Source organism: Ips typographus, linkage group LG8 (assembly GCF_016097725.1).
Source record: "Ips typographus isolate SLU linkage group LG8, UJ_Ityp_2.0, whole genome shotgun sequence".
Classification (NCBI taxonomy): domain Eukaryota; kingdom Metazoa; phylum Arthropoda; class Insecta; order Coleoptera; family Curculionidae; genus Ips; species Ips typographus.
Window position 1 is genome coordinate 2,200,149 of NC_138429.1, and position 26,636 is coordinate 2,226,784.

Genomic DNA, 26,636 nt, shown 5'->3' on the forward strand with positions numbered 1-26,636 from the left:
AAATAGTTTAGAAGGGCTTCTAATTATTAATATTTTTATAAAATTGTGGAATGCTACCCTTGCCAAGTCTCATACAGATGTTTTGCTTTTCTTAGGTTAGGTTAGAGAAGTTGACTTATTTTCTTCTTTTATTTAACTTTGGAACGAGTCACCTTCAAAAATTCAATATTTGAAAGGTAAGTGACAGATGACGTGACGTGACGTCACAACTAGAACCATCAACCATCGTTTCTTTCTTGTTTGTTGTCCTTTCAGGAAATAAAGGTTTGTACGAATTTAATCTTAAAAATTCACAAGTAATCGGTTTGTATTTCTGGATTAATTACGTTTATTCTTTAACAGTAGATAGTGTATAAACTGAATCATTTAATATTTATTGGGTTTTACTAATTTTTTTTGTTTTATTTCAGGCAGCAAAAATGGGGCGCCGTCCCGCAAGATGGTAAGCCGGAATTTTTTGTATAACTATCATTCTAGTGCGTCAAGGATTTTCTAGCTGGAAATGTCTTACCAATCTTTAACAAAACTATCTATAACCTCAGAATTTTAGTTCAGTTTTTCTTTCCAGTTATCGTTACTGCAAGAACAAACCTTACCCGAAATCCCGGTTTTGTCGTGGTGTCCCAGACCCTAAAATTCGTATCTTTGACTTGGGAAAGAAGAGAGCTCCAGTTGACGACTTTCCTCTGTGTGTTCATCTAGTTTCTGATGAATATGAACAGCTCAGGTAAGTGGTTTTATTGCTGGCATAATGCGGCTTGTCAGCAGGTTTTTTTTTGGTTTTGTAGTTCTGAGGCTCTGGAAGCTGGACGTATTTGCTGCAACAAATACCTGGTGAAAAACTGTGGTAAAGATCAGTTCCACATTCGTATGAGATTGCATCCTTTCCATGTTATTAGGATAAACAAAATGTTGTCCTGTGCTGGAGCTGATAGGTGGGTACTGAGTTTTTATACATTTGTGCATAGAAATTTAATTTTATACATAATAGAGAGAGAACTATTGCAAATCAATGCTCTAGACAAGGATATAGTAAGACTTCCAAGTAAAGTGGTCACTTGACTAACTACTGAATGACGTCACATCCGTTTTGACACAAAGTTTAACTTTGTCTTTGTTTAGAGCATTGATTTGCAATAGTTTTCTCTTTTCATGGGATTCCTGTGTAAAATTTTGACTCCATATTAGGCTCCAAACTGGAATGAGAGGTGCCTTCGGCAAACCACAAGGAACAGTGGCGCGTGTCCGTATTGGTCAACCAATCATGAGCGTGCGATCTACTGATCGTTTCAAGGCGCAAGTGATCGAGGCTCTGCGTCGTGCCAAGTTCAAGTATCCTGGACGTCAAAAGATCTACGTGTCAAAGAAATTCGGCTTCACTAAATATGAGCGGGACGAATACGAAGACCTGAAAGAGCAAGGCCGATTGGCGCACGACGGTTGCAACGTTCAGTACAGGCCTGAGCATGGACCTCTGGCCAATTGGAAGAAAGTCCAAGAAGAAATAGCATCCGCTTAAATAACGATTTTATTCTGAAGTTGGAATAAATGATGTTTTATAAATGATTTTGTTTGTTTTTTTAACAAATAACGGGCGTTCAATAATTGTTATGGTCAGGTCGCCTATGGATGGCAATTGTCACAAAAAGCGTATGTCTTAGATAACGTCGCAAACAATTATTATATGACAGCTGTCAAACCGCCGGTGCATGCTAGAATGAGAGAACCACAGCCAACTACGACCATAGCAATTATTGAACACCTATTAGAAGACGACTCATTGTAGGTCCACATGTGCAGTATTTGCCAAAATCACAGCTCTGTTCCTAGTTTGCGATTGGTCAAAAAAAGTTCAGATTTACCCAGATGTTGCACATGTTGACTTAGCAGGTCGTTGAAGTTAAATGCATTGTTGTCAGACGTACAAGAACATACTGGGTTGTTTGGCAAAAAAAAAAATAACAAGGAAACTGTAAACATTTATTTCCATATAATTTTAGTGATGCATTCATTCAAGCGTACAAAAATATAACATGTTTACAATTAATAATTTTTACAGTTTATAATTCACAACAATCTGCAAAAAGACACGGTTTTAACTTAAAAATTGATAAAATTTTATGGAAAGCAACAACAAAACTTCCTCGTGTAGTTTGCAGATAAGGGACTGCCATAATATGATCAAAATAATTAAAGCTGTATCCAAACACATGTAAATAGTGTGATTTTTCTATAAAAGGTATTGCACTTGGGTAAAAATTGGTTTGTCAAAAATGCGCTTCAAGAGACATTTTTAACAAAAAAAGCACCAAAAAATCGTCTATTGTAAACTAGCAAATCCCTCTTAAAAAACCTACAAAATTTGTAATAATAGTAACTGGAAAAGTAGCAGCCTCAACTAATCAGACTTATAAGTATACAATATAGAAACTTGATTGAGAGTTTTTACAAGACAAAGCTACAAAAAAATCAGATCTTTCAGGCTGAACTAATAAGTAATATGATCTTACTAAGGCATTAAATACTTTCAACGTAAATTAAAATTATTAGGACAAAATATACACACATTAATTTTTACATGAGGTAGATGTTGCCTTAAAATTAACTTAAGTGTTTTTTGTTGAAAAACTGGACGAAAAAGTCCAGTTTCCAAGACTTTTTATCATGATATTATTACTTTGGGTAATAAAGTAGGTAAAGCTTAAAATCTATAAAACAAAATAAATTAAAAACAGTGTAAAGGTAACTTAAGAAGACATTTCTAATTCATGTTAAATAATTATAAGTAGAATTGACCTTATGTATGTTATGAAAACTGCATATTATACTATTGCTTGAAACTGTGAAAATATAATATTATATTATAAATTTGCTTATATAAGGAATGTTGTTAACTGACTGAATATCTCTGTGTACTTGAGTGGTTGAGGTAACTTTATAAATGTTGATACTTGTGGAATGTCGAATTGAAATAAAAACAGAAGATAAAGAAACAAAAAAAGATCTTAAAATACTATTATCATTGATATAAGTTAAATTTCCATTAACAAGGAATGTATCTGAGGTAAACTGTTACTGTGGAACCCTGAAAATTATTAAGTAAAACAAATAAATTAATGATAATAGGTTGTCGCAAACTTAACTCTTTATACAAGATCGTACAAAGACTATACAGGGTGGTCCAGTTCTAAATGTCAATAATTCACCATTCGAAAGCCCATCAAAAAATAAGTTGACATATACATTATGTCATTTTCCTGAAAAATGCTTCCCAACGAAAATACAGTTCATAAATGTTCTTGTCATAACTGTCAGGAGCAATTTTAATCAAATTTAGAACAAATACATTTAAAATTAATACTGATTATGTAATGTTAATGACGTTTGATGAAACTGTCCAGTGATGTGAATACAGAAAGATGGTTTTCTGTCTCATTGGATATTTTTCAAAAATTTCAGTTTTTTACTTTACTTGTTCAATTAGACAAAGACAAAAACTTCGTTTAGGAAATAATTGAGTTATTGCATTCAAAGATCCAAAACCAACCCAACCCAACTTAAAAATTGTCTTGAAAACGGTGAAAATTGACTTAAGAAGCTTAAAAAATGTCTTTGCAGCCAGTTTTCATACTTGCCAGACAAATTGAAAGACTTTAGTTTTGAAAATTGACTTAGAAACCACTAAATTTACTTTGAAACGGTGACAGTTGACTTGAGAGGCTTAAAAATTGTTTTTGTAACCAGTTTTCACAGTTTCCAGACAAATTGAAAGACTTTTAGCCTTGACAATTGACTTGAAAACTGTGAAAATTGACTTGAGAGGCATAAAAACTACTTAATTTGAAAATTGACTTAAAACTGCTTTCAGCTTGGAAAATTGAGTCTTAGGGTTATCAAGTTTTTGACATAGCAGACTTAAAAAACTATTTTTACATTTTCCATAAGCTTAAACATGCCATTTCACGATTTGTCAGTATTAAATTGACTTCTAGACGCTCCACTGTGAAAAACACGCTCCACAATTGAAAAATCAATTTTGAAATTATTTTTTATAGTAAAAGTTAAGTTTCAAACTCTTCATTGATGAAAGTAAACAATTTTGGCATTAAATGCTTCGATATTAGTCTTAAACAATCAGTTTTACACTACCTATAGTCTAAAAAATTGAACGCCAGCAAACATTAGTCAAAAAATCCTGTTTTTTGACTATTTTCAGAGAACTTGTTCCAAATTTGATGAAAATTGGTCCAACGGTCTGATAATTGTAGCAAAAAAAAAACGATTTTTAAAACTGAACTTTGGAGGTCTGTGTTTTCCTTAGAAAAATGACATAATGCATGTCAACTTTTGATGGGAATTATTAACATTTAAAACTGGACCACCCTGTATAAATCTACACCCCATTTCGGGGACTTTCTAAATAATAGTACTTGAGCATTTTCATTTCTAAATTTATCCTTAAGTCGTTGAAAAAAAGCGCCGATTTATCACATTCAGAACCCACAAAATTAGATTCGTTAAGTTAGAACCAGATTTCAGTGAGTTTTAAAGGAAAACAAATACACTGGCAACATTATAGCAAAATTGCCAAACACACAAGAGTAAGAATGTGATGTTGCCAAACTGATAATTATTACTGATGTTTTCGAGGTTCTGAATAAGCACTAATCTGATTACCCATGATGATTTATAAAAGAAATGATTATTATTCCAAAAAAAACACAAATATAACTAATTAGATGGTTTTTAAACTGCTCATAGAAGCGCTAGTTAGTAAAAGTTAGCTATTTGAACTTCTGAAAGTTAACATGCATATAAGAGATTGACTCATGGGTAAACAGGAACTATGACAACAGTGCCAAAAGTCTACAGGTGCAGTATTTGCGTTGTGATTTACGCAAATCCTGCACTCGTAGACTTATCAAAAATTAAAACTTTAATGAAAATGGCGCAGCTGACTTATTAATGGCTTGCAGCGCTTAATTAACGATTTTTTCAAACAAGTACAAAATTAATCACTAGATTATATACAAATATAAATTAAATCGTTGTATATTAATAATTATTAGTATGTATTTCTTTTTATGTATTGTACAATATTTTTGGGGGAAAAGGCACACCTCAAATGTTTGTATGCTATCAAAATATTAAATTACTGATGAATATTCAAAAGATATTCTACCATATATTCGCTATTTTGCATCTTTGGATAGTAGATAGTAGTGTTATGTATTCGAAAATAAATACGCGCGGTAACGTTAAATATTAATAACAAATACACCATCGGACATACAATAATATCAACTTTGTTATTGAATAAAACAATAATATTAACATTTTTTAAGAGTTAATCACATGCACGCTTGCATTCGTTCCTCCTTAAATTGTATCGTAATATTAAATTGTATTATGTACAGGAAAGTCTACTGTAACAGTTTAGGTTAGGTAGTTCAGGTACCGAGTATTTTATTTAAAATGTTTTAACATTTTGTATGTTTTACAGAGTGGCCCAAGCTTTGTAGATTATTGCTGACGTTACAAAAGTGACTATAATTACTTGAAGTAGTTAGAAAACAATCCCTGAAATTCCCACGGAATATAAATTTAGACCACTCTGTATGTATGGAAAATGACGTCAATACGATGCCACAACTCTCTAACCTAACCTAACTTTTTATAGATACAAGGTGGTCCACCACGAACCATTATGGAAAAATCGTAATGAATTTAATTCTGAAAGTTTACTAATATACTGACATTACACATAAAGTATGTATAGAAATTGTCGTAGAATTTAAAAAATAAACAATATACAGGAATACCAGATTTGGTTCCGAAATTTAACAAAATAGCGGAAATTGAGGGCATTTTTTACAGTTGTTCTATCAATAATTGTTGTCGACTATTCCCCATACTAGTGTGGAGTCCGAACGAGCTTTCTCAGTGGCTCAGAGCGTCCCTAGAGAACAACTCTAAAGACTCTAGTAGCCTTATAATTTAAATTTACTCGAAAAAAATAGCTAATAAAGTGTGGATTTTCCGAGGGGTTTTCAAATATTTGTTAATATTTTTTTGCTCCTAAAAAAGACTTTTTGGTTAGTTTTCATATTTTTCGGGACCATCGGATCAGTCCCGAATAGCTTTCTAGTCCCGGGACTTGGAAGCTCTATTCGCGGTATTCCAAAGTTTCGAAAAAAATCGATTCAAATTTTCAGAACAAGGATCGCGGAGGTTCGTGGTGGACCACCAGGAAAAAAGTTTTATAATCAAAATTAAATCAGATTTTTGGTGCCTTTTAGAGGCATACAACTTGTTTCAGGTTAGGTTAGTAGTAGCTTGTAGCATATTTAACGTCTTATCTGTCTGTAGAAAAACAGTACTAAAAAAAATTGCCTGTTCAGGCCCAGTCTATTTCAAAGTAATAATTTGTCTTTTCCAAATTTGGCATAAAAGTACAAGGTAAACAAAAAAAACGGCTTTTCCAACTATTGAGCAATACCAATTTGAACATTTAACACTCATCAAGAATTTTGTTGCGAAAATCCTTCCAACACCGAATTGTATTGACACCTAGAAACTCGCAGTAAATCCTAAACATCAATTGATTTTTAGTTCAATGTGGTGTGGTCACTAAATCCTTACCAGATTAAATTTAATATTGTAAAATCAGTCGATTGTGAATAATATTCCCTATGTTTTAAGGCAAATTACATTACGTAAATTTCCTCTATACCTTCCAGTTTTAGTAGTTTTTTCGTTAACCATTTGGTTCCAAGACAGGAGACAGCTTCCTATGACTCTCATCTAGTAAAGCCAATTGAGTGCAATTCAAACCGATTTCGTTACAACTCTCATCGGATCTTGACTTGTCCTTTTTGAAGTTGTTCAAGCCGTCAAAAAATCTGAACAACACGTCGATGGGTTTGACATTGGAGTTGGAATCCTCCTCGTAGCGTCTTAGAAGCGGTTCCGACTTGTTTTTGGCCAGGTTTCCATTACACTCGAAAGCGTAAAACTGTAAAATTATATTACAAAATGATGCTAATAAAATAGGCTCTATTAACATACTTGGGGGTTTTCCGTAATATGAACGGCTCCGTTTACACCGTTTCCGTTCATTTTAGCGGATTTACGCGGTCCGTTAATGCACCCATTTGGAAAATTGCTAGGACCCTAAAAAGTGGGCGCTCTTGTTTATTTGTTTATTAATTTAAATGAACTTGCCTTGGTGTCTAAATGATCAGGAGTCACAGACGGAATATGCGCGGTTCGCTCTTCTGGAACTAAATGTTCAATTTCGTGTTCGTCTATATTTCTCAATTGCTCCATTCTAGAATAGTACCCCAACATTTTTTTTTTCTGTTGCAATTATATTGCAAACTCACCTAACTTGCACCGCACCTAAATGAGAACTATAATGAGCAACGGCCGGCCGTAGTTCACTAGACGTAGGCGGACGTGCGTGCGTCACAGCTCGTCTTTTCAGACATCTTCTGCGCAACAGAATAATGGTCACGCAGCATACTATGCACACACCAGCCAGAATAATCCCCATAACAATCCCTAGAAATTCAGTTAATTATTAGACTCTTCCTTCTAGAACTAAATTAGATCAATGTTGTCAAGTTTAAAGGACTAATAAATAATGTGAGTGAGACATGAGTTTGTAGTAATCATAAAAGCTGATAGTAATTATGCAACCAAAAATACAACTGGAGGTATAGATGGTTGCCTACTCCACTTTGTAATTAAATACCAGGAGAGCTTTAAAATTACCATATTTTTTTCATTTTACCATGTTTTCCCTCGTCTTATTATTATTATGAGTATCAATGTAAAAGAAAAAAATCCATAAACATAAAAAGTGTCTCTTACCTAACGTTCGGTTATCTTCAACTTTCTCGGTTCCATTAAACTTCTCTCCCGGATTATCGGTTTTTATATTTTCAAAGGTTTTCACCACAATAGGGGGACAAGGTTGACCTAACCCCACTTCGTTAGCAGCCCTCACCATCACCAAATAGGTGTGTTCGATGGATAAGTTAGTGAGAAAAGTGGACACCAAACCTAAGATTTTGCAACGCCACATAAATACGTCAATACGAATATACAGAGTAAAACTTTCAGATTCACTTTGTATGATTAGTCTTAAAAGTACCAGAATGAGCTTTTCTGCAGTTGTGCTGTTTATTCGAATCGGCCGAAATATTGTACTCGAACAAGTTCTCTCTCTCCAAGGACCAATTTTTGTCGATAGTGTAGGACAATAAGTACTGTTTCAAAGCACCGTTACGGTTTTCAGGAGCGCGCCAATGTACGCACACTGTGCTGGCATTGACAGCGTCGTAATCAAGATCGATCACGGGAGATGGTACTAAGAGAAACTAAAATTGTATTGATTTTTTCGGGTTTAAACTGAAACTTACCATCGGCAGATGTGGTGATGTTTAAAGGTTCAGACCACAAGCCAGGCAAATTTTTATAATCGTGGGCACGCACCATGACCACGTACTCAGTGTTGGGTTTTAATTTTGTTATTGACAGTTTAGGGGAGTAACTGAAAAAAAAGCTAAATAATACACTATGGAGTTAAAAATACAAAAAAACTAATATACAACTCAATAGTGAAAAGCATAATAACATACAGCTCTGAAATATGGCCCATAAAAGAAAAAAACACTCAAAGCTACAGAAATGGACTACTGGAGACGAGCGGCCGGAAAATCAGCAGCTGATATGGTATGAACACGTACAGAGAATGCCACAACACCGAATCCCAAAAAAAATCCTAGATTGGAAGAAGTAAAAGAGGAAGACCACGCAAGAGCGGAAGAGAGGGAATTGATAGTGAAGTTCGGGGAAGAAGACATGTGGAGAGATAGAAAGAAGTGAAGATTTGGAATCGGAAGACGTAAAACGTTGTAACCCCGAAAGAAAAAAAAAGAAACATACCTTTTAACAATCTCCGTCTCGTCGCACTGTTTCTGCACCCTTTCAATCGGCACGTAACACACCGTGTAATACTTAGCATTGGGTATCCGATCCCACAACAATCTGGTGCTGGTCGACGTGGTGCTGTCTTCTTGCAGATACAAAGGCGCTCTCAACTCGCTGTTTGCGCTTTGATTTCTGGTTTGTTCGTCTGGAATGCTGTACATTGTCCATCTCTCGTCCACCGGATAAGTGCTAGCAATCACTCTGAACTGATAATCGACGGACGGCAACAAACCAGCAACGATAAAGGTGCGTTCCGATGTCATTCCCGAAATTACGTCGGTCGTGACGTCGTCCCGGAACCACTGAACAATGTACTCATCTTGGGTGCCGTTGCACAGGGTGTCTGAGCTTAGAGTGTCCCATTTCAGGATTACCGAAGTGCTACTTAAGGTTTCGATATCCAAGTTTCTATAGCCTTTGACGCCTGTCAAAAAAATTCAGTATTTTTTTCTGTATTGTAAAGAATAAAAACTTACCAGTTTGACAAGTGACTTTAGTTGAAGAATCACTGGCCTGTTGCAAATACATTCTGACATAAAATGTGTAATTTGTGTTATGTTTCAAGCCAGTCATTAGTTCGTAGTCCTGGTTGTCTTTCGGCTTGCCAACGAGGGATTCCGGTCCGATTTGTTGAGTTCCATTAACTGGATAATAAGTTGCTGTAATTTTTTTAGATTAAACCTAACAACTTACCTATATAATAGGAATGAATACTGAAAGCCGTAATATTGGTAACGTTAAGAGGACGAGTCCAAGATACGCAGACTTTATCATCGTCAAAGGGCCGACAATTTACATTTTCAGGTGGACTTGGACTCAGCGAACTGTTAATCTCGATCTGAACCGCCGTCCAGATTCTTCCAGCTGGATTCGAGGCCACGCATTGGTAGATACCTATCAAATCAGACAAATGCAACACTTAACCAATTTTAAGTTCAGAAACCAACCGGAATCTGTAGACATTGTTTGAATGAAAACCAGACCGTTCCAGGATTTTTTAATGCGCACGTCCGGTGACCATTCTTTGCCGTTTTTCAACCACGTGATTCGTGGCGGTGGTATTCCTTTGGCTTGACAGTCAACCCTAAAACAAATCACAGTGATTGGTCAAGAAAAAGTCACAAACTCTCCATGTCAGTCACTTTATGTTCATTTGTGTACTATACCTGACAGTTTGAGCTGACGGTGACACCCTGGACTGGGGCGTGACATTAAATTGCGGTTTCTGGTATACGTGTAGCTGGAAAATTTGCGCAGTTTTTCCCATCACATTTTCCGCAACGCAGATATAGTTTCCGGAATCTTTGGGCTGAGCGTTTGTTATAGTATACGCAGACGAGTTATTTAAGGTAACATTTTTATCTGTAAAAACCAAAAATGTGTTACAACACTCCACGTTTAGGGCAGTACTCACTATCAATCCATTGTACTGTAGGTTTAGGCCAACCAAAAGCTATGCAAGTTAGGTTGACGGTGTCTCTTACTAACACTATGTTATTCGAAGAAGTTAATATGTGTAACGTGGGCTTAATGGTAATTCTAGGATTTTTTACAACTTTCAGGTTGTAGTCTCTGCTAGTTCTGGATTCGCCCAGTATAACGTTAGTAGCTATGCACCTACAATTTAATTAACAATAGTAAAGTAAATAAAAGTAATCATTAGTTTACCTATAGTTTCCCGAATCGGTAAGCCTAGTATCTCTTATTAGTAAAGTGCCATCAGGCCAAGGAACATATCTAAAACAATCACTATAAGATTACAAAGTGACTAATTAAAAAATATTAAAAACAAACTTAAACTTTAGTTAAAAACGAATAAACAACACTGGGTTTGGTACAACCTTACCAACAACGATAATTACTTAAATGACCTATAACGTTGAACAGTTACTCGTTAAATTTAAATAAATCATGGAAACTTGACTGTATATTAATATTACACACTTAAAAAAGCACATTGATATGAAATGTTGATTGAATAGTAATTATACTATTAAAATTACAAGAAAAAACAATCATAATTATCAATATACAAACAAACGCAAACTGTCACCACTATTTAATCCGCCATATTGGAATTTTTGACAAGCACCTTCTAAGCCGCATTTGTTTTCAGGCTCCATGGAGCTTTCTTGACGACACAATGACGTAATTTGACAGTTAAGAACGTCATTTTGGAGTTTTGTTTCGATATTTACCAGTGTCTGTACATATTTCTCTAATAATCACTTAATTCTCTGTCCAATTTTTTTGGAAAAAAATTAACTATGCACTTACTTACCGTTTGTCATCTGTTAGAGGTAGATTATTAAACATCCACTGAACATCAGCGAAAGGATTCGACTGGATACGACATTGCAAAATAGTCGACTGAGATTCGATATCTGTCAAAGCCACACTTTCAACTGTCACCTCGCCGTCAAGGGCTGGAAGTGAAGTATAACAGTGAATTGCAAAAAACTGTAGCTTGTGAAAAAACACACTGGCAATTTCGACTTTGACAGGCCGCGACAGTATCGCTCCAAAATGGTTGCTGGCCAAACATGCATAGTTGCCAGCGTTCGTTTTGTTATTAGTAGCGGTTTGTTCGTCCCCCAAGTTGAGTATCCGCAGCTCGGATTGGTTGATTTGCCATCTATCATCACTGTCAGGTAGAATATTGTCTTCGTACAGCCACGAAATTGTGAGATTTCCTGTATATAACAGATATAAACTTCAATGGTTTTAATTTTGCTAAAGTACCTGTGGAAGATTCGGCAGCGCATCGTAAAGTAACGTTCTGTCCGCCAGTTGTCACCACGTCTTCGGGCTCCCTTAAGAACCACAACGTAACATTGTACTTGGGTAATGGATTAACATTCGTTGAAAGGGGTTGAGATTCGACCGAAATGGCCCTGTTTGATCCCGTAAGAGCTAGAAAAAAAATAAACGTCAATGAGACAAAGTGCGGCAACATTGTAATGTCAATGAATGATGTTTCTTTGACTACGTTGCCAAACTTGAGACATGCTTCAATTTATTGGCAGAAATCGATAGGGTCTTAACTAAATATGATTACTACTAGTTAAGCAAATCCAATTAGTAAACCGAATACGGTATATACGTATGCCAGCTATCGAGTCTGGTATGGCAGGAATTCGATTCGAAACCAGTTCGGTGTTTACAAGTGCAACAAAATAGGCGCATTCTTCGTAGCCGCTGCTGCAAACTATGCCTCAGGTCGCCCACCTTGATCACTTCTTTTCCACTAATTAGAACGGCTTATACATATTTAAACCCTTTCACTACCAACCCAAGTTTTGATTAGATATTACAGAAGTCCTGTACGGTTTTATATTAAAACAAAATGGATGTCACTCTGCATTGGGGTCAATAACAACCAAAAACAACAGCAACACTCGTCTCAGGACCCATTCATTTCCATCGGCCAGACTAGATGGGCGCGTGGCTGCCCACGCAAAAACTTCTCGTACACGATCAGAAGGCGGAATAACGATCGGGCAATCATTTTTTTTTTGTTATTAGTCAAATACAGTGTTTAAATCCGTCATGTCCTCCCTTAAGATCCTCCCTTGTTTGTTTCTTTCCGATCGATTAACTCAATTACGAGGTTTCAGTGGGATTTGCCAAGATTGTTATGCAACATAAACAAAATCATTCAGTTTTATTGGCGTTTCAAGATAAGATGTACTCACTATACGTTTCGGGCATTCCAGCTGTCGATTTTGGCATATTTTGGTTAGGAATTTAGAACAGGTTTCGTAAATAAGTGACACTGTCATTTTATTTATAATGTTAGGTTAGGAACTTGTTGCCCGATTTTAGTTCAAATGGCGCTGCGATCTAACTTAAATTGTGACATTACTGGTCATCTGTCAGAAGTGGCTGCATTCATAAATGTCAAACTTGTGATTGTCAAAAAAGCAGCTTTCTTTTGACCAACCACAAACATTAACAATTACTATTATTTACACGATTATACAACAAGAAAACAGTCTTTTGTTCATTATTGTTGTGTACCCTTAAACCTTCTTTGAATAAAAATAAACAAAAAGAAAAGACCTTCCTACGAATAAATATTTATAAAACCTTTACTTCCTTACATTTGAACTGTACAATAATAATTAATTAGGTTTCAAAGAAGAAAAGTTTATTTAGAACATTTTGAATATTTAAAGGACGCGATAATTATCCTGAAAACCGTATTTAACGTATAATTGGAAGGTGAACGGAATTTTCCAGAACATCCGGAAAATTAGAAATGGCTTTTACTTCCAGGAACACGATCTATTACTTTTCATTAATTCATGCCAGTAAATGTATAATCCATTCCAGCTTAAATAATGAATATAATAAATGATGATGGTAATTGATAAAAATTGATTCGTGACAACAAAAGGTTATTTGTAATAATTAATTTAAAAAAAAAAGTTTTTTTACCACCAACTCAAGTTTTTCCAATAAATCAACATATTTCCCGTATTTTTGTCTATTTAGTATTCCTAGCTGAGACTCACGTTCATAATTTACGACTGCTATCCGGTTTCATATTTTGACCGTGACAATGAACGTACGTCGTAAGTACCTCATTACCTCCTCTGGAGGTATTAACATGCTAATCAGCAAATGTTAAAAAAAACACGTTTTACTTCCTAAATCCTAATTAAGTAAGCGGTACGCGTATCTTGTTTACAATCCAAATAATACGAAAATACTATTGGAAGCTTTGCGTTTGTTATTACGTTAGACAAACAGAGCTTAATGTGAACGACGTTCTAAAAAGCAATAAAAATATTTACACGAAACATTCACCTGAGGTTGGAAAACTATTTTGTCTATCCATTCATGATTATTTATTTACGATGCAATCAGCAAAATGTAAGGTTAAGTTCAATGAGCTGATTTGACCTCAGCAGCAAAACTTTTACTGCGATATCATTGGTTGTGTGAAAATTTGGTCTGTCACCTCTAACTGACAGACTTGACAAATCTGTTGATCAACTGTCAAATGGTAAATATAGTTCAGTCATTTTGTTAAAATTAATAAATTTATCGACTTTCTTTGTTAAACCTCTTGGAAGTTGGTTCCGGTATTTTCTGGTTGGTCGCTTTTGCCTCTCTCAATATAAAAAAAAACGATTATCTGATCAATTTGTTAATGACGATCATCTTGTTATGACCTTCACCTCTACGTTGGGTTATTATCATTTTATTCTTCGGTAAAAAGTTTTTGGTTTAGATCCTCTGTGATCCACGGTGCGTGAAATTCGGAAAATGTCAATATCCTCGCGGTTTTAATGCCGATATTACGCCGCATTTTTCGCTAACTAGTAATGTCGTTACCGATAGTAAATCACTTATTATTTTGTGGTTTTTGTGTGTTGAGAAACGACCCATGCCACTGTATCGATAGATTCTCATCTCGACTAGAACAAATTGATGGCCTTAAATAAATTCACGAAACCAAAACGGTTGTTGGACCGTACCCATTGTGTAATAATTTATTTAACAAATTGAACACGCACAAATATCGGTTTCGTACAGTTTTTTGCCACTTTACACGGATTTTTACCCCTAAATACAAATTGACAGTTGACCACAAAAATCATAATATCCGCGGTTGTTTAAAAAGGTGGCCTCTAGTAGGCTGTGAATCTGGACATTGGCTATGCGCAGCGCAGTTTACGTCTGATTCTAGTGTGCTATGCATCACGTGCTACGGTGCCTACCAATGAAATTAAATTTTATATTATGTCAAAACAATATTTTTCATCGGTGTTGCCAATAGTTTCCTATTTTTCTATAATATTATGGTTCAATTCTAACTTGAAGGTTACAGAATTAATACTTTCAGTAATAGTTTAGAATTAATTATACTTATTTTCTAAAAATTACAGAAAATAATTAATTGATAATGAAATCTATTAAGGTCCATATTACATACATACGACAACATTGCCGCGGCGCACCCTGATATTTTTGACCAATCACGTGACTTTATTCTGACCGACAGCAATACTGCCAAACACACGTTAATTTGAAAGACTGACAAATGCTATTAACACATAATAAACCGATTACAATTAATATTTCATATTAATCAATAAACAATAAAAAATGACAACAACGCACAACATAATACCAGTCATGTAATAGTAATTAATAAATCAATAAGATGTTAAATAATTGAAAAATACAATCGGCGCGAAGGCAGGTACGTAATACGTATATGTGAGATATGGTTGGATCTATGTATCCGGAACAAGTAGTAAAAACGTTAACTGCGTAGTATTTAAAAGTAGGTTATAGTTTATTGATTGGCGATTCATTCTAGGAAATGTGGCAACGTGTTACATTATTAATTCTACGCGTTAACCTTGCGGAAATCCACGCGTTAAAAATACATCTTTATGTGCGAATGACTCAATTTTTAGCTCTAAAGTTTGAGCTGCACATTCCATTTTAGCAAAAAGAAAAAGTTTACAACGAACAATGCTACTTACCTAATTGGATTTGGTTATTGGCAATTTGGGGAATTCCTGTAATCAATATTACTGAAAGCGTGCAATATTCATTTATTGTTGGTAATCATTTACAGGTGGACAACCCGGAACACCGTGACAGTTTATCTAATCCTACTCTACTAGAAAGAGAAGGACTAGAAACCAATGATTTGAACAAAGATGGCGGAAAGTTTGTAAATGACATATCAGCCGGAACGGTCTGCCGACTGTCAAATGACGTTAACGACGTTGACGTTAAATAAGACCACTAGTCAATTGCTCTTACTTCGTGCTTTGCAGGTTTTAAATTTAACTGAAATTTTTGAGGTTGGAAACATTATCTAGCTTCTTTACCAGGACCAGTTTTTAGCAACTTATAATCTAGGAATTTGGAAAATTGTACGCAAGTTTTGCGTGTAAGTTATGTAAATGAGCGCGCTACCTTTGATAAATTCGTTTTTTACGATCAAATCCAGTCGATTATATAAACATATACATATTATTGTCGTAAACTTTATTACTTCACTGGGAGGCTAACTATTTTTATTGGCGAAATATGAAAAGTAAATTGCCCGGAATCAGAAATTTATTGTTGTTAAGATTGGTCTGGCGTCCGCGATCCATGTACACTGCATCTACGGTTCAATGATCCGTCCCACAGTTCCCAAAGTCATTATTAAAAGGAATTCTCGTGTTTCGTCACGGAGGATTTGTAATAAACTTTAATAGATTTCTTGCTAGTAGGTTACAGCGCTAAACGATTTGATATACTTCGAATTTGGCGTTTTTTTTTTCATTGAAACCTTGAGAATAGAATCAACAGTAAAAAAAGTACCAAACGAATCTTATTAAATAAATCCTCTCTGAACTGTCCAATAACACTCAAAGCTCCACCCTCTAAGGCGTGACATAAAAATTTCGGGGCGTGGCATTTTCAAGCCACGCCCACTACTGTTACATAACCGAGAAAAGTTGGCGTCAAACTAAACTTTCTATCGACTGTCAAACTATTTACCATTTAAAATTCCTATAAACTCGAACCATTTGGAAAGGTATTTACGAGAACGCAACCAGTTTTGGATTGTACCGTTAAGGGTTATGCTATAATAAATATACCTACTTAGGAAAAATGTCTTGTTTTTTGCATTTTGATTTGTTTCCGAACTGAATTTCATTATCGGTCTGATTTATTATGACTCTAATTGGCAACGTTGTAACTTTGTGCATATTTTTTATGTCAATTGTCACATGATGTCTTTAAATTGAGTCAGTGTCCCAGTTATTACTATTTTAACTATTTTTTAACGTTCGTCCTTTTTACATCTCACATTGGACAGTTTAAATTTGCCGTTCTCATCTCTAGTATCAAATTAAACATTACTAGACCAAATTATAAAAAAAATTGACAACATTTTGACACACGTCAATTGTCACTATTCAAAAAAAATAGAGTGACAGCAGGTCATGATTTCTAGGCGTGGGAATTACAGCCTAATGTGGTCACGTGACAATTATTTTTACGACGATTGTGGTGTTGTATGTTATTGTTTGTACCGGTCCGTATCAGGCATTAATAGCGTTTTCCATTGACAAGTTAACACTACTAAAGTACCCAATGTTGTTATGGTTCAAATTAGCTTAAAACAAACCCCTACCGTAATGGAATTTTCGATAAAAACAATCATTGTTGAGAAGCAAAATTAAACCTTATTTACATTTATTACAAAGTTTAAGTATTTGGCTTACTTGACTTGGAAGGAAGACTGGGGAAAACGTCACTACAAAAAAAACCTATAAATTTGCTGTTTTTTAAGGATTTTGAAAAAAAATTTACTTAGATTACTTTACTAGATTAAATTAAGTGAGAACTTAAACAATTTTTTGTTCTGAATAGCATTTTTGGAGATTTATGGAGAAAAAAACTTCAAACTTTAGTGAGTCTTATAAAGTTTTTGATATAGAAGACACCTGTTTTCCTGGAGAAGTTTAGAAGTAGTCGTCTTCAAAGGGAATTTGTCTAATTCTGGAGATTTCAATATATCTAAAGATTTTTCCAATACCTACACAAAACTAAAAATTTATTGTGTCTTTATACAAGACATTTTGGCGGTTTTCAATATTTTCAAGAAAGTCTTCCATAAAATCCTTAACAAAGACCAAAGGAAACTTTGGCAGTGAATGTGGATTATTAATCTAATGGAATTATACTTCTATACGCCATTGACAACCTCGTTTTTATAAATATGCTAAACCAAACGCCCAAACAGCCATTTTGATAGATTCTAAATTTCCAATGCATATTTGCATAACACTAACAACTTTGAATGCATAATGCTGTTCATACTAGCGGTCATTGACAACAATGTACATTTCTCGATTTTTCTTCCACAATTACCAATCTTCAAGTGATAACCTTGAAGATTGCTCGATAAATTTGCGGTGTCTGAAAGGCACACCTGAGCTATTTAAAATGCACCAATAACGGTATACCTTCCTAAGCTAATTAGCAGACTTAGCTTTAGTCTAGCAGAACATTGTACTGTACAAAATTATATGCTTTCACAACTGTTCATCTTGTATTTTGTTGTAATTACTAATGCAGTTATAAATATTTACACAAATCTATCCAATAAGGTGGATGAAAGTAGTAGAAGCCTCTATATCCTCCATTTAGGTACTCCTTAGTTATTTCTTTATACACAACAACTGATATGAATAATAAACTGCCAATACGGACGGAAACAATGTGTAATCGTTTCCTTCGTCGAAAAACTAGGAACTCACTTACGTAAGTCCATGGGGCATTGAGCTTAAACACCTTCTACCGAACTGCATGAGAATAGAGCTTATTGTACAAATATAATGGAATTCAAAAAAAAAAAAGCAAAGTGTAATAATAGACAGAGGTGAATGTAACAGGAACGTCTATGGCCATACAAATGGCCGATTTGCTGGCCATAAATGGAATTTGCCGCCTCCGGTCAACAGCAGGAAATCAGTCGCATTCTTCGATTTACCTCGTTTTCTTGAAGACAAAGACCGAAGAAGGCCTAGGCTTTAGTGCCATGTTGTTTGTAAAACTCACTGTTTGACCACAGGATTTTTTTTGGACAATTTTTGAATTTTAAAAATTGATTTTCTCTGCCTTTATAAATTTAGATTCATGGTAGAAATGTGACGTAAGGTGTCATTTGTCGAAATATCATTTGTTTTAGGATGCCACGCCCTGAAAACTGTCAAAAATGCCCTATTTACCAGGTCAGTGTCACAATGGCGGCAGGTAGAGCAAAACCGACATTAAATCCGTTTTCTTCAGGTGAAATTTAGTAAAAAAAGTCACTTTGACAGCTTGAAATCCAATATGGCCGCGGTCAGTCTAGTAGGCCAGGCAAAACCGTCATTTGGACAAAATTTTGGTGCACTTTTCCAAAAAAACGTCCATAACTCGCTTATTTCAAACATTCTGAGTAAACATGTCAGATGATCAAAGATAGTTAATGAATGGGGCTATCACGTGACGTTGACAGGACCTGGCTAAGTTTCACCGTTTGGCCGCTAAAGGGCGTCAAATTTGATTCACTTTTTTCAAACATTTTCTTAAATATCTCCAAAACGGTTTGAGTTAGGGTTGTGCAATTTTTATCTTGTACGCAAACACAGCAAAACGCAACTTTTGTTAAAAATAATTTTTTTTGGTAAAACTCACCGTTTGACGTAAAAAATTGAAAAACTAGATTTTTGACATTTTTCTAAGAGAAGACCACAGGAATTTTTTTTGGAAAATTTTTAATTTTAAAAATTGATTTTTTCTGTCTTTATAAGTTTAGATTAATGGTGGAAATGTGACGTGAGGTGTCATTTGTCGAAATGTCATTTTTTTAGGATGCCACGCCCTGAAAACTGTCAAAAATGCATTAACTACAAAATGGCGGCAGTTACAGTAAAACCGACTTAAATTCGTTTTCTTCAAGTGAAATTTAGTAAAAAAAGTCACTTTGACAGCTTGAAATCCAATATGGCCGCGGTCAGTCTAGTAGGCCAGGCAAAACCGTCATTTGGACAAAATTTTGGTGCACTTTTCCAAAAAAACGTCCATAACTCGCTTATTTCAAACATTCTGAGTAAACATGTCAGATGATCAAAGATAGTTAATGAATGGGGCTATCACGTGACGTTGACAGGACCTGGCTAAGTTTCACCGTTTGGCCGCTAAAGGGCGTCAAATTTGATTCACTTTTTTCAAACATTTTCTTAAATATCTCCAAAACGGTTTGAGTTAGGGTTGTGCAATTTTTATCTTGTACGAAAACACAGCAAACGCAACTTTTGTTAAAAATAATTTTTTTTGGTAAAACTCACCGTTTGACGTAAAAAATTGAAAAACTAGATTTTTGATATTTTTCTAAGAGAAGACCACAGGAATTTTTTTTGGAAAATTTTTAATTTTAAAAATTGATTTTTTCTGTCTTTATAAGTTTAGATTAATGGTGGAAATGTGACGTGAGGTGTCATTTGTCGAAATGTCATTTTTTTAGGATGCCACGCCCTGAAAACTGTCAAAAATGCATTAACTACAAAATGGCGGCAGTTACAGTAAAACCGACTTAAATTCGTTTTCTTCAAGTGAAATTTAGTAAAAAAAGTCACTTTGACAGCTTGAAATCCAATATGGCCGCGGTCGGTATAGTAGGCCAGGCAAAACCGTCATTTGGACAAAATTTCGGTGCACTTTTCCAAAAAAGCGTCCATAACTCGCTTATTTCAAACATTCTGTATAAACATGTCAGATGATCAAAGATAGTTAATGAATGGGGCTATCACGTAACGTTGACAGAACCTGGCTAAGTTTCACCGTTTGGCCGCAATAGGGCGTCAAAGTTGATTCACTTTTTTCAAACATTTTCTTAATCAAGGATAAAATTGGAATATAGTCCTAAAAATGGAAAACACAATAAAGACACTCACAGAATGCCAAAATTTATCATCGATATATTGATTAAACGTCCATTTAAAGGACCACTCAATATTTATGTTCGGAGGAAATATTCTTGTTGTCGAAAAAACATTATTCATGATGGGAAGTTTTTGGTCTATTAACTTCGGAAAAGAGGACACAAACAACCAGTGTAAGTTATTCAAATGATTATTTTGAAAAAATACGTCTTTTACTTTTAAAGTAGCAGATAACAAACCTACAAAGCTGCCTTTGTATTAGATCATCAGTGTAATAAGCCCTTTTTAGATCAAAATAAGAAAAAGTCACTGGAAAATAATGAATAAAATCAGTTGGACTGGATAGTGAATAATACCTGAAACCATGCTTGTAGGTGTGAATAAAAAAAAATTGTATAAGTACGAACCAAAATAAACATTATTAATATGAGCTTAGCCAGACGAATTCGAGATGAACAGGATGAACTTTTCGGCAAATATCCATCCCATTGCATATGTATAAAAGTTTAATTTCAATGTCAAATTTCCAAGTATAACAGGCAAGTTGGACGTGGTACCCGTGGCTCTGAATATGGTTCACCTTCGAGGCAATTCTCACCGATAACAGCCTCAAAACTAGTTGCATTCAAGTCCGAACATTCGTGTACCTGACCCACGCAGTCGATAAAACGCGAAAAGGTTATTAAACGGGTTCGAAACTTCCGTTACAAGATTTCATCTGTAATATTGCAGGACAAACGAGGAGTCCCCCTCTTTTTCGCAATTTCTGAACCTGACCTGGCCCAATCCAACGTGAGACGCCTAAAAAAATCTCGATTGATAAAAACCCGACCGTTTTTCAGGTTTCAATTGATGGGAACCAGAAAAAAATTATAAAGCGAGAAAAATCTGGTTCTACTGGACAATAATCCTGGACGCAGCCGCCCTGTTTTGTTCTTTACAACGAATAAAGGGATTGTTACAACCGTAAACCTAAATCTCCATTGTGTCAAGTGGGACACTCTGTATTTCGATTCTGCTTGTCAAGGCCCACCTAATAATTGTTATGGTCAGGTCGCCTATGGATGGCAATTGTCACAAAAAGCGTATGTCTTAGATAACGTTGTAAACAATTATGACAGCTGTCATTTCAAACCATATACGAACTTATCAACGGCCCTACGTTCATGCTAGAACCACAGCCAACTACGACCATAACAATTATTGAACACCCGTTATTTCTGAGATATTTTTACAGTCAAAGTTGTCATTATCTTCAACAGTATGTAAGTGCAGTTATGGGCCACAAATCTCCATTATGTTCTCATTCGATTTTGCTTGTCAAGGGCTACAGAACAACTCTGGGACAAAATGTGAAAATTTTGGACGTACTATACCTACATAATTTAGCCACTTCAACATAAACAACCTTATTAGACAACTTCGCTATATCTGCTTTAAAACATATCAATGATAATCAAGGATTCTCCGGATTGATTTTTCCTCCCAAGACTTAAATAATCCAAGTACATCCCTTTATTCCGCAACAAAAAACTCTCCCACTCTTTCTCCCTTTTAACCGCCCACACCCCCCATTTTGCCCCCTTCCGGCCTAGTTGCAAGCTGAGGGCGTCGACCTCCATGCACTATGTCCTACTTGAAATCGGATCGATGTGGAGAAAAGTCGGGGGATGCATGCATGTTTCTGCATTGTGGAACCCCTACAAATTATTTTTAAATAGCATTTTGTGGTGCAAACTGCGTTTCTGCGCCAATTTTTTCCTAAATATCTTACCTACTTGGATATTCCATATGAACGTATGTTAATGTCTTGTCTCTTGGTTTTATGTTAAGCAGGTTAATGCATCCGATGCATATTTTACTTGGTTCAAATAAAATTGGAAACTTTCTGTATCTGAGAGTGGTTGCCATGTCCTACGGTATTTAGTTTTGAGCCACTTAACTTCAATACAGGTTGGCCCAGATAAAAATTTCTAAAGATATGGTGTTTCTGTGACTAGGAAGTATTAATAGGCAAAATATTTAAGTAACAAAATGTGTGTGACAGTCGTTAATAATTCCTACACATGCATTTTATAACTGGCTTAATTAACTACAATATAACGGTACTGTGGAATGCATTATAAACTTAGAAACCTAGTCATGAATTATTTAAGAGGGAGATGCTTCAACTACTTTAATAAGCTTCTAGTAAAACAAACTTTACTTTTTTTAAACAGTTTGGCAACATGGCACTAACAGTTTCTTTGTATTTCTTTTTGGTACCTTCGACATTATATGCAGGCAGAACGGAAGTGGAGTTCAGGGCCAAACCACCCTTGCCTTGTATAGGTACTTAACAATGCCGTTTATTCTTGCTTGTATAGCCGTTAAGATATAATATTATTGACTTGGCCATGGAACGACTGTGGATGTACTCGATGGTACGACATATGTTTGATTCATAAATATTTCAGATTATTGTCTTTCCTTCTTATATTATTGACGTTTAATTCTGTAAGATACCGAATAAGTGACAAAAATTAAAAAAAAAACGATTGCATGGCAAATACAAGAAAAAAACAAACGTCACATGTGTCGACGTTACGTCATCCTATTTTGTGTGATTTTCTGCTTACCTGTTACGTCATCCCATTTTACTTTGATTTTTACCATACATAAATTTTATCTTTTTGGTTTAGTGCAGGTGGGTTACTCTCAATGTTGTTGCGCTATTTTAATGAAATCTGATAGAGAAGGATACAAATACACTTTGAAAAACCTCATTAAAAAACGCCATTAATTTTTGACAATACCAACAAAATGTCAAAAGTTGCTAGGCAACCATCCCCAAAAAACAAAACCCAGCCTCCCCAGATCTGGTTTTGAGCTAAAAACAAACACCAGTAGCAAATGAAATTGGACTGAACAAGTGCGTAAATTAATGATTTAAACGATCCTAGATCGAATAACAATCTAGTAGATTACATAAATCGAGCGAGCAATAGGCTAGAAAAATAAGCTCCAGGTAGGTGTAAAAACAAAAACATTACAGCATTTGCCTAGCTCTGGGGGCCGACTCGTTGATGTTTTTGCTTTGACAGCAAAAATGGTAGGCGAAATCCTGTCGATTCAAGCTAAAACCGACAAATCCAAGTGTGCTGAACAAAAAGTAATCCACTTTAAATGGATAAAACCAGCACGGGGCGAATAAACCCGGAAATACGAAACCGTCGACCGTTCGACCACCAAAACAACAAAACCGCCATGTTGCATATTTTGGTGTACACATGCAAGATCGAAAATGGCAATTTACCTACCTGAGACAGGGCCGATAAACAGTCCTACTGTAAACACTAGCCGCAGTTGAAGAGTTCGCACCGCCATAAATCCGTAATCATTTGGGTTATGGTAATAATTAGGCTGTTTTCTCTCACTCAATTTGATGTCACTCGGTACACACAAAACAACAAAAACACTCTCAAAAAGCCGAACGCAAACGACGCGTACTCGGGGACCTCACTGTGTCCGTGAATGGCAAGTGGTGTAATGGTGAATTTGGAGATGCTGAGTCGGTGTGTGTGAGTGTATGCGTCCGCCCGTCCCGAGCTCCAAAGCGGCCGGGGCCGCGGAATAAGTGAATGTGAGACCACGTTGCCACGTTTTCAAACTATTCATACACACTGAATAAAAATTAAAAAACGAAAAACCCACCGTCCTCTGTGGGAAAACGCTTTAACTTTCCGAAACGCAAAATCTTTGGCAAATGGGAATTTAGAAATTTGACACACTGAAATGTCAGATGTGATTGGACATTTCTACCAAAATCAAAGCCAATAATGGTCGACTTACAAAAATATATTTAAATTTATAAATGCCTATATAAGTATAATTATTCCATCCTTATATCCTATTAATCAACTGTGCTAAGATAACAAATTTTCTTATCTGTTTTCACCAATTTTCTTTTTGCCATACGCCATTATTCATTCATTTTAGCTGTCATTATCCACTGATGTCGGCAGGGCTATAAGAACAAAAAAAAAACACTAGATTGACAAAGATTAGACGACAAATAGTGTTAAATCAAATTAAATTGTTGTTATTTTATTTTAACAAATACCCTGTTGTCGATTTCCATTTTAATAATTTGGTTACCGCCATCTGCTAGCAGTGAATGGTCTGCTAGCATTGATTTTGGTTTGGGTCACATGATTACATCATTTGCAGATGAAGCAAGGATCAGGTGACCCAAAATGACGCTAACGGTGTCGCCCGAGGAAAATGTCAGCTTGCTGTCAGAAATATCACATATTATTTTAGGTTAGAGTTATATGTATTTGCTTTTTGTTGTCCCAAGTCCCAGCAGCACAACTAAAAGAGAACAATTCTGCACTAGTGTTTTTTTATTGGTTTTTCTTGAGTGTAGATGAGAAAAACACGTACAATTCAAGTTAATAAGTGATTTACGGTGGTTTAGTAACATTTTCAAATCGAGGTTAAGTGAGACTTGTAACCAGAAACATGACTTCAGCACTGTATTTGGAGCACTACTTGGACAGTAAGTTGACTTGTGTTCACAAAGCATTTTTCCCACTATCTTAAATCTGAACTTAACTTTTATCTCAATTAATTTAATAAATTTCCTGGAATTTTGACCTTTAGACATATTTTGTTAGTAATATCTGGTAGTCAGTGTAAGCTCAAAATGAGACCAGGCTGGAAAGCCTAATTGGGAGTCTATCTCTCCTAAACACCTTTATAATGCTGATATTATTATCAAAAGATTCAAAATTTGATGTAACTGTATTCTTAAATGTTATGTGCTGCTTATGGGAGGTTTTAATGGGGATATTGGTAAGGAAGTCACTTTCATAACAGTAAATTAAGGCCCCTATTGTCTGAATCATATTATTTTTTTATATAGGAAAATACTTAATAAGATTTTTGTTTTACAGGCTTAGAGCATCTGCCAAATGAACTTCAGAGGAATTTTACACTAATGAGTGACCTGGACAAGCGAGCTCAAAGCTTGATGAAAAACATTGATGCCCTGTCCGATGAATACTTGAATAATCTAAAAACCCTGACCGGAGACCAACAAAAAGAACAGCTGGATAAAATCCAGAATATGTTCAATAAAGCCAAAGAACTGGGTGATGATAAAGTCCAGTTGGCTATACAAACCTATGAACTAGTGGATAAACATATTCGACGTCTGGACAATGATTTGGCTAGATTTGAGTCAGAAATTCAAGACAAAGCCTTGAATTCTCGTAACGTAGATGAACCAAGTGTGGGTAAAAAGGGCAGGAAAAAAACCAAGGACGGTAAAGGTGACAAGAAGAAACGGTCGGGAAATTCCAGTGAAGAAGACTCTTCTGGAACAGTAAAGGGCAACAAGAAGAAAAGACATAAGGGTGCAGGTGCTGAGAAAGCAGGAAGTGGAGGTGCAGGCGCTAAGGCCACATCAGGTGAGGGTTCGTATCATTTCATCATGGTTATGGTCATGTTTCATCTCATTTAACGTCATACTTAGTTGTAAGTTGCAATCATCTTCACTAATCACTTCTGTTAACATTTTTTTGTGTTTTATGTAATCACACTGTATATTAACAAACTGTTTTTCCAGTGGCTGAAGCTGTGGCAGCTGTTTTACCTGGTTTAGCTGGAATAGCCCATCCTAGTGACGTTCTGGATATGCCAGTAGATCCAAATGAACCTACTTACTGTCTTTGTCATCAAGTATCTTATGGAGAGATGATTGGTTGTGATAATCCAGATGTAAGTTTTGCTCAATCTTCTGTTTATATTGTTTTAATGACTGTAATTTCAATTTTAATAGTGTCCGATCGAGTGGTTCCATTTTGCTTGCGTTCAACTCACCACCAAACCAAAAGGCAAATGGTACTGCCCAAAATGTACCCAGGACCGAAAGAAGAAGTAGTATTATTTTAAAGATCTGTTGTAAATATTGTACATTTTTTTATGTTTCTAATGTATTGCATGTTTTTGTATTGTTTTTCTTATTAAAAATGATTCAAGAAGAAACTAAGATCTATTTCTTTATTTTATTTGCAATATCTTCAAATTTATTACTCAGGGTATATATTGGCAAAGGATTCTTCAAAAATTCCTTGTCCCCCCTTGTTGCAGTTTTAAGTCAGGAATCTAATAAATAAACGTTTAATTTACGTGTGAATG

General features: G+C 35.3%; 3 protein-coding genes and 1 long non-coding RNA gene across 7 annotated transcripts; 2 read left to right on the forward strand and 2 right to left on the reverse strand.

Annotated features, from left to right (window-relative positions):
* The first annotated feature begins 142 nt into the window (after positions 1-142).
* On the forward strand, positions 143-1,566 carry RpL10 (ribosomal protein L10). Its single transcript, XM_081985600.1, has 5 exons — positions 143-264; positions 411-442; positions 569-727; positions 789-935; positions 1,189-1,566. Exons 2-5 carry the CDS (start codon positions 420-422, stop codon positions 1,517-1,519), a joined length of 660 nt encoding a protein of 219 aa, XP_081841726.1. The 5' UTR covers positions 143-264; positions 411-419; the 3' UTR covers positions 1,520-1,566.
* Positions 1,567-1,966: 400 nt separating this feature from the next.
* Positions 1,967-24,170, reverse strand: LOC145733002 (protogenin-like). Of its 2 annotated transcripts, none has more exons than XM_081985590.1 (18): positions 23,753-24,170; positions 11,740-11,910; positions 11,481-11,690; positions 11,279-11,423; positions 10,666-10,734; positions 10,412-10,614; positions 10,164-10,359; positions 9,945-10,081; positions 9,691-9,891; positions 9,474-9,641; positions 8,953-9,421; positions 8,427-8,557; positions 8,159-8,374; positions 7,876-8,067; positions 7,386-7,563; positions 7,225-7,330; positions 7,069-7,173; positions 1,967-7,015 (listed from the first exon to the last, which is right to left on the reverse strand). In XM_081985590.1, exons 1-18 carry the CDS (start codon positions 23,817-23,819, stop codon positions 6,758-6,760), a joined length of 3,222 nt encoding a protein of 1,073 aa, XP_081841716.1. In that variant the 5' UTR covers positions 23,820-24,170; the 3' UTR covers positions 1,967-6,757. The 2 variants fall into 2 exon arrangements, with proteins under 2 accessions (XP_081841716.1, XP_081841717.1); XM_081985591.1 differs by lacking the exon at positions 23,753-24,170 and adding an exon at positions 12,693-12,837.
* On the reverse strand, positions 21,867-23,743 carry LOC145733009 (uncharacterized). The gene is made up of 3 exons (XR_014179105.1): positions 23,072-23,743; positions 22,228-22,367; positions 21,867-22,153 (listed from the first exon to the last, which is right to left on the reverse strand). It is a non-coding gene; the product is annotated as an uncharacterized LOC145733009 (long non-coding RNA).
* A 562-nt stretch (positions 24,171-24,732) lies between the features above and the next one.
* Ing5 (inhibitor of growth protein 5) lies at positions 24,733-26,483 on the forward strand. 3 transcript variants are annotated; one of them, XM_081985597.1, is made up of 4 exons: positions 24,733-24,993; positions 25,391-25,912; positions 26,065-26,216; positions 26,278-26,483. In XM_081985597.1, the coding sequence occupies exons 1-4, from the start codon at positions 24,957-24,959 to the stop codon at positions 26,377-26,379; spliced, it is 813 nt and encodes a 270-aa protein (XP_081841723.1). In that variant the 5' UTR covers positions 24,733-24,956; the 3' UTR covers positions 26,380-26,483. The 3 variants fall into 3 exon arrangements, with proteins under 3 accessions (XP_081841723.1, XP_081841724.1, XP_081841725.1); XM_081985598.1 differs by having other exon boundaries at positions 25,391-25,906; XM_081985599.1 differs by lacking the exon at positions 24,733-24,993 and adding an exon at positions 25,141-25,289.
* The last annotated feature ends 153 nt before the right edge of the window (positions 26,484-26,636 follow it).

Bases quoted from the DNA above. Each gene is read 5' to 3' on its own strand.
- RpL10 (XM_081985600.1), top strand. From the start codon at position 420: ATGGGGCGCCGTCCCGCAAGATG. The intron at 443-568 runs GTAAGCCGGAAT...TTTTCTTTCCAG, and splicing joins GGGCGCCGTCCCGCAAGATG to TTATCGTTACTGCAAGAACA. The intron at 936-1,188 runs GTGGGTACTGAG...ACTCCATATTAG, and splicing joins TCCTGTGCTGGAGCTGATAG to GCTCCAAACTGGAATGAGAG.
- LOC145733002 (XM_081985590.1), bottom strand. From the start codon at position 23,819: ATGGCGGTGCGAACTCTTCAACTGCGGCTAGTGTTTACAGTAGGACTG. The intron at 9,422-9,473 runs GTAAGTTTTTAT...TTTTTTTGACAG, and splicing joins TAAAGTCACTTGTCAAACTG to GCGTCAAAGGCTATAGAAAC. The intron at 8,068-8,158 runs GTACTTTTAAGA...GCAAAATCTTAG, and splicing joins CTGCAGAAAAGCTCATTCTG to GTTTGGTGTCCACTTTTCTC.
- Ing5 (XM_081985597.1), top strand. From the start codon at position 24,957: ATGACTTCAGCACTGTATTTGGAGCACTACTTGGACA. The intron at 24,994-25,390 runs GTAAGTTGACTT...TTTGTTTTACAG, and splicing joins TTTGGAGCACTACTTGGACA to GCTTAGAGCATCTGCCAAAT. The intron at 26,217-26,277 runs GTAAGTTTTGCT...CAATTTTAATAG, and splicing joins TTGGTTGTGATAATCCAGAT to TGTCCGATCGAGTGGTTCCA.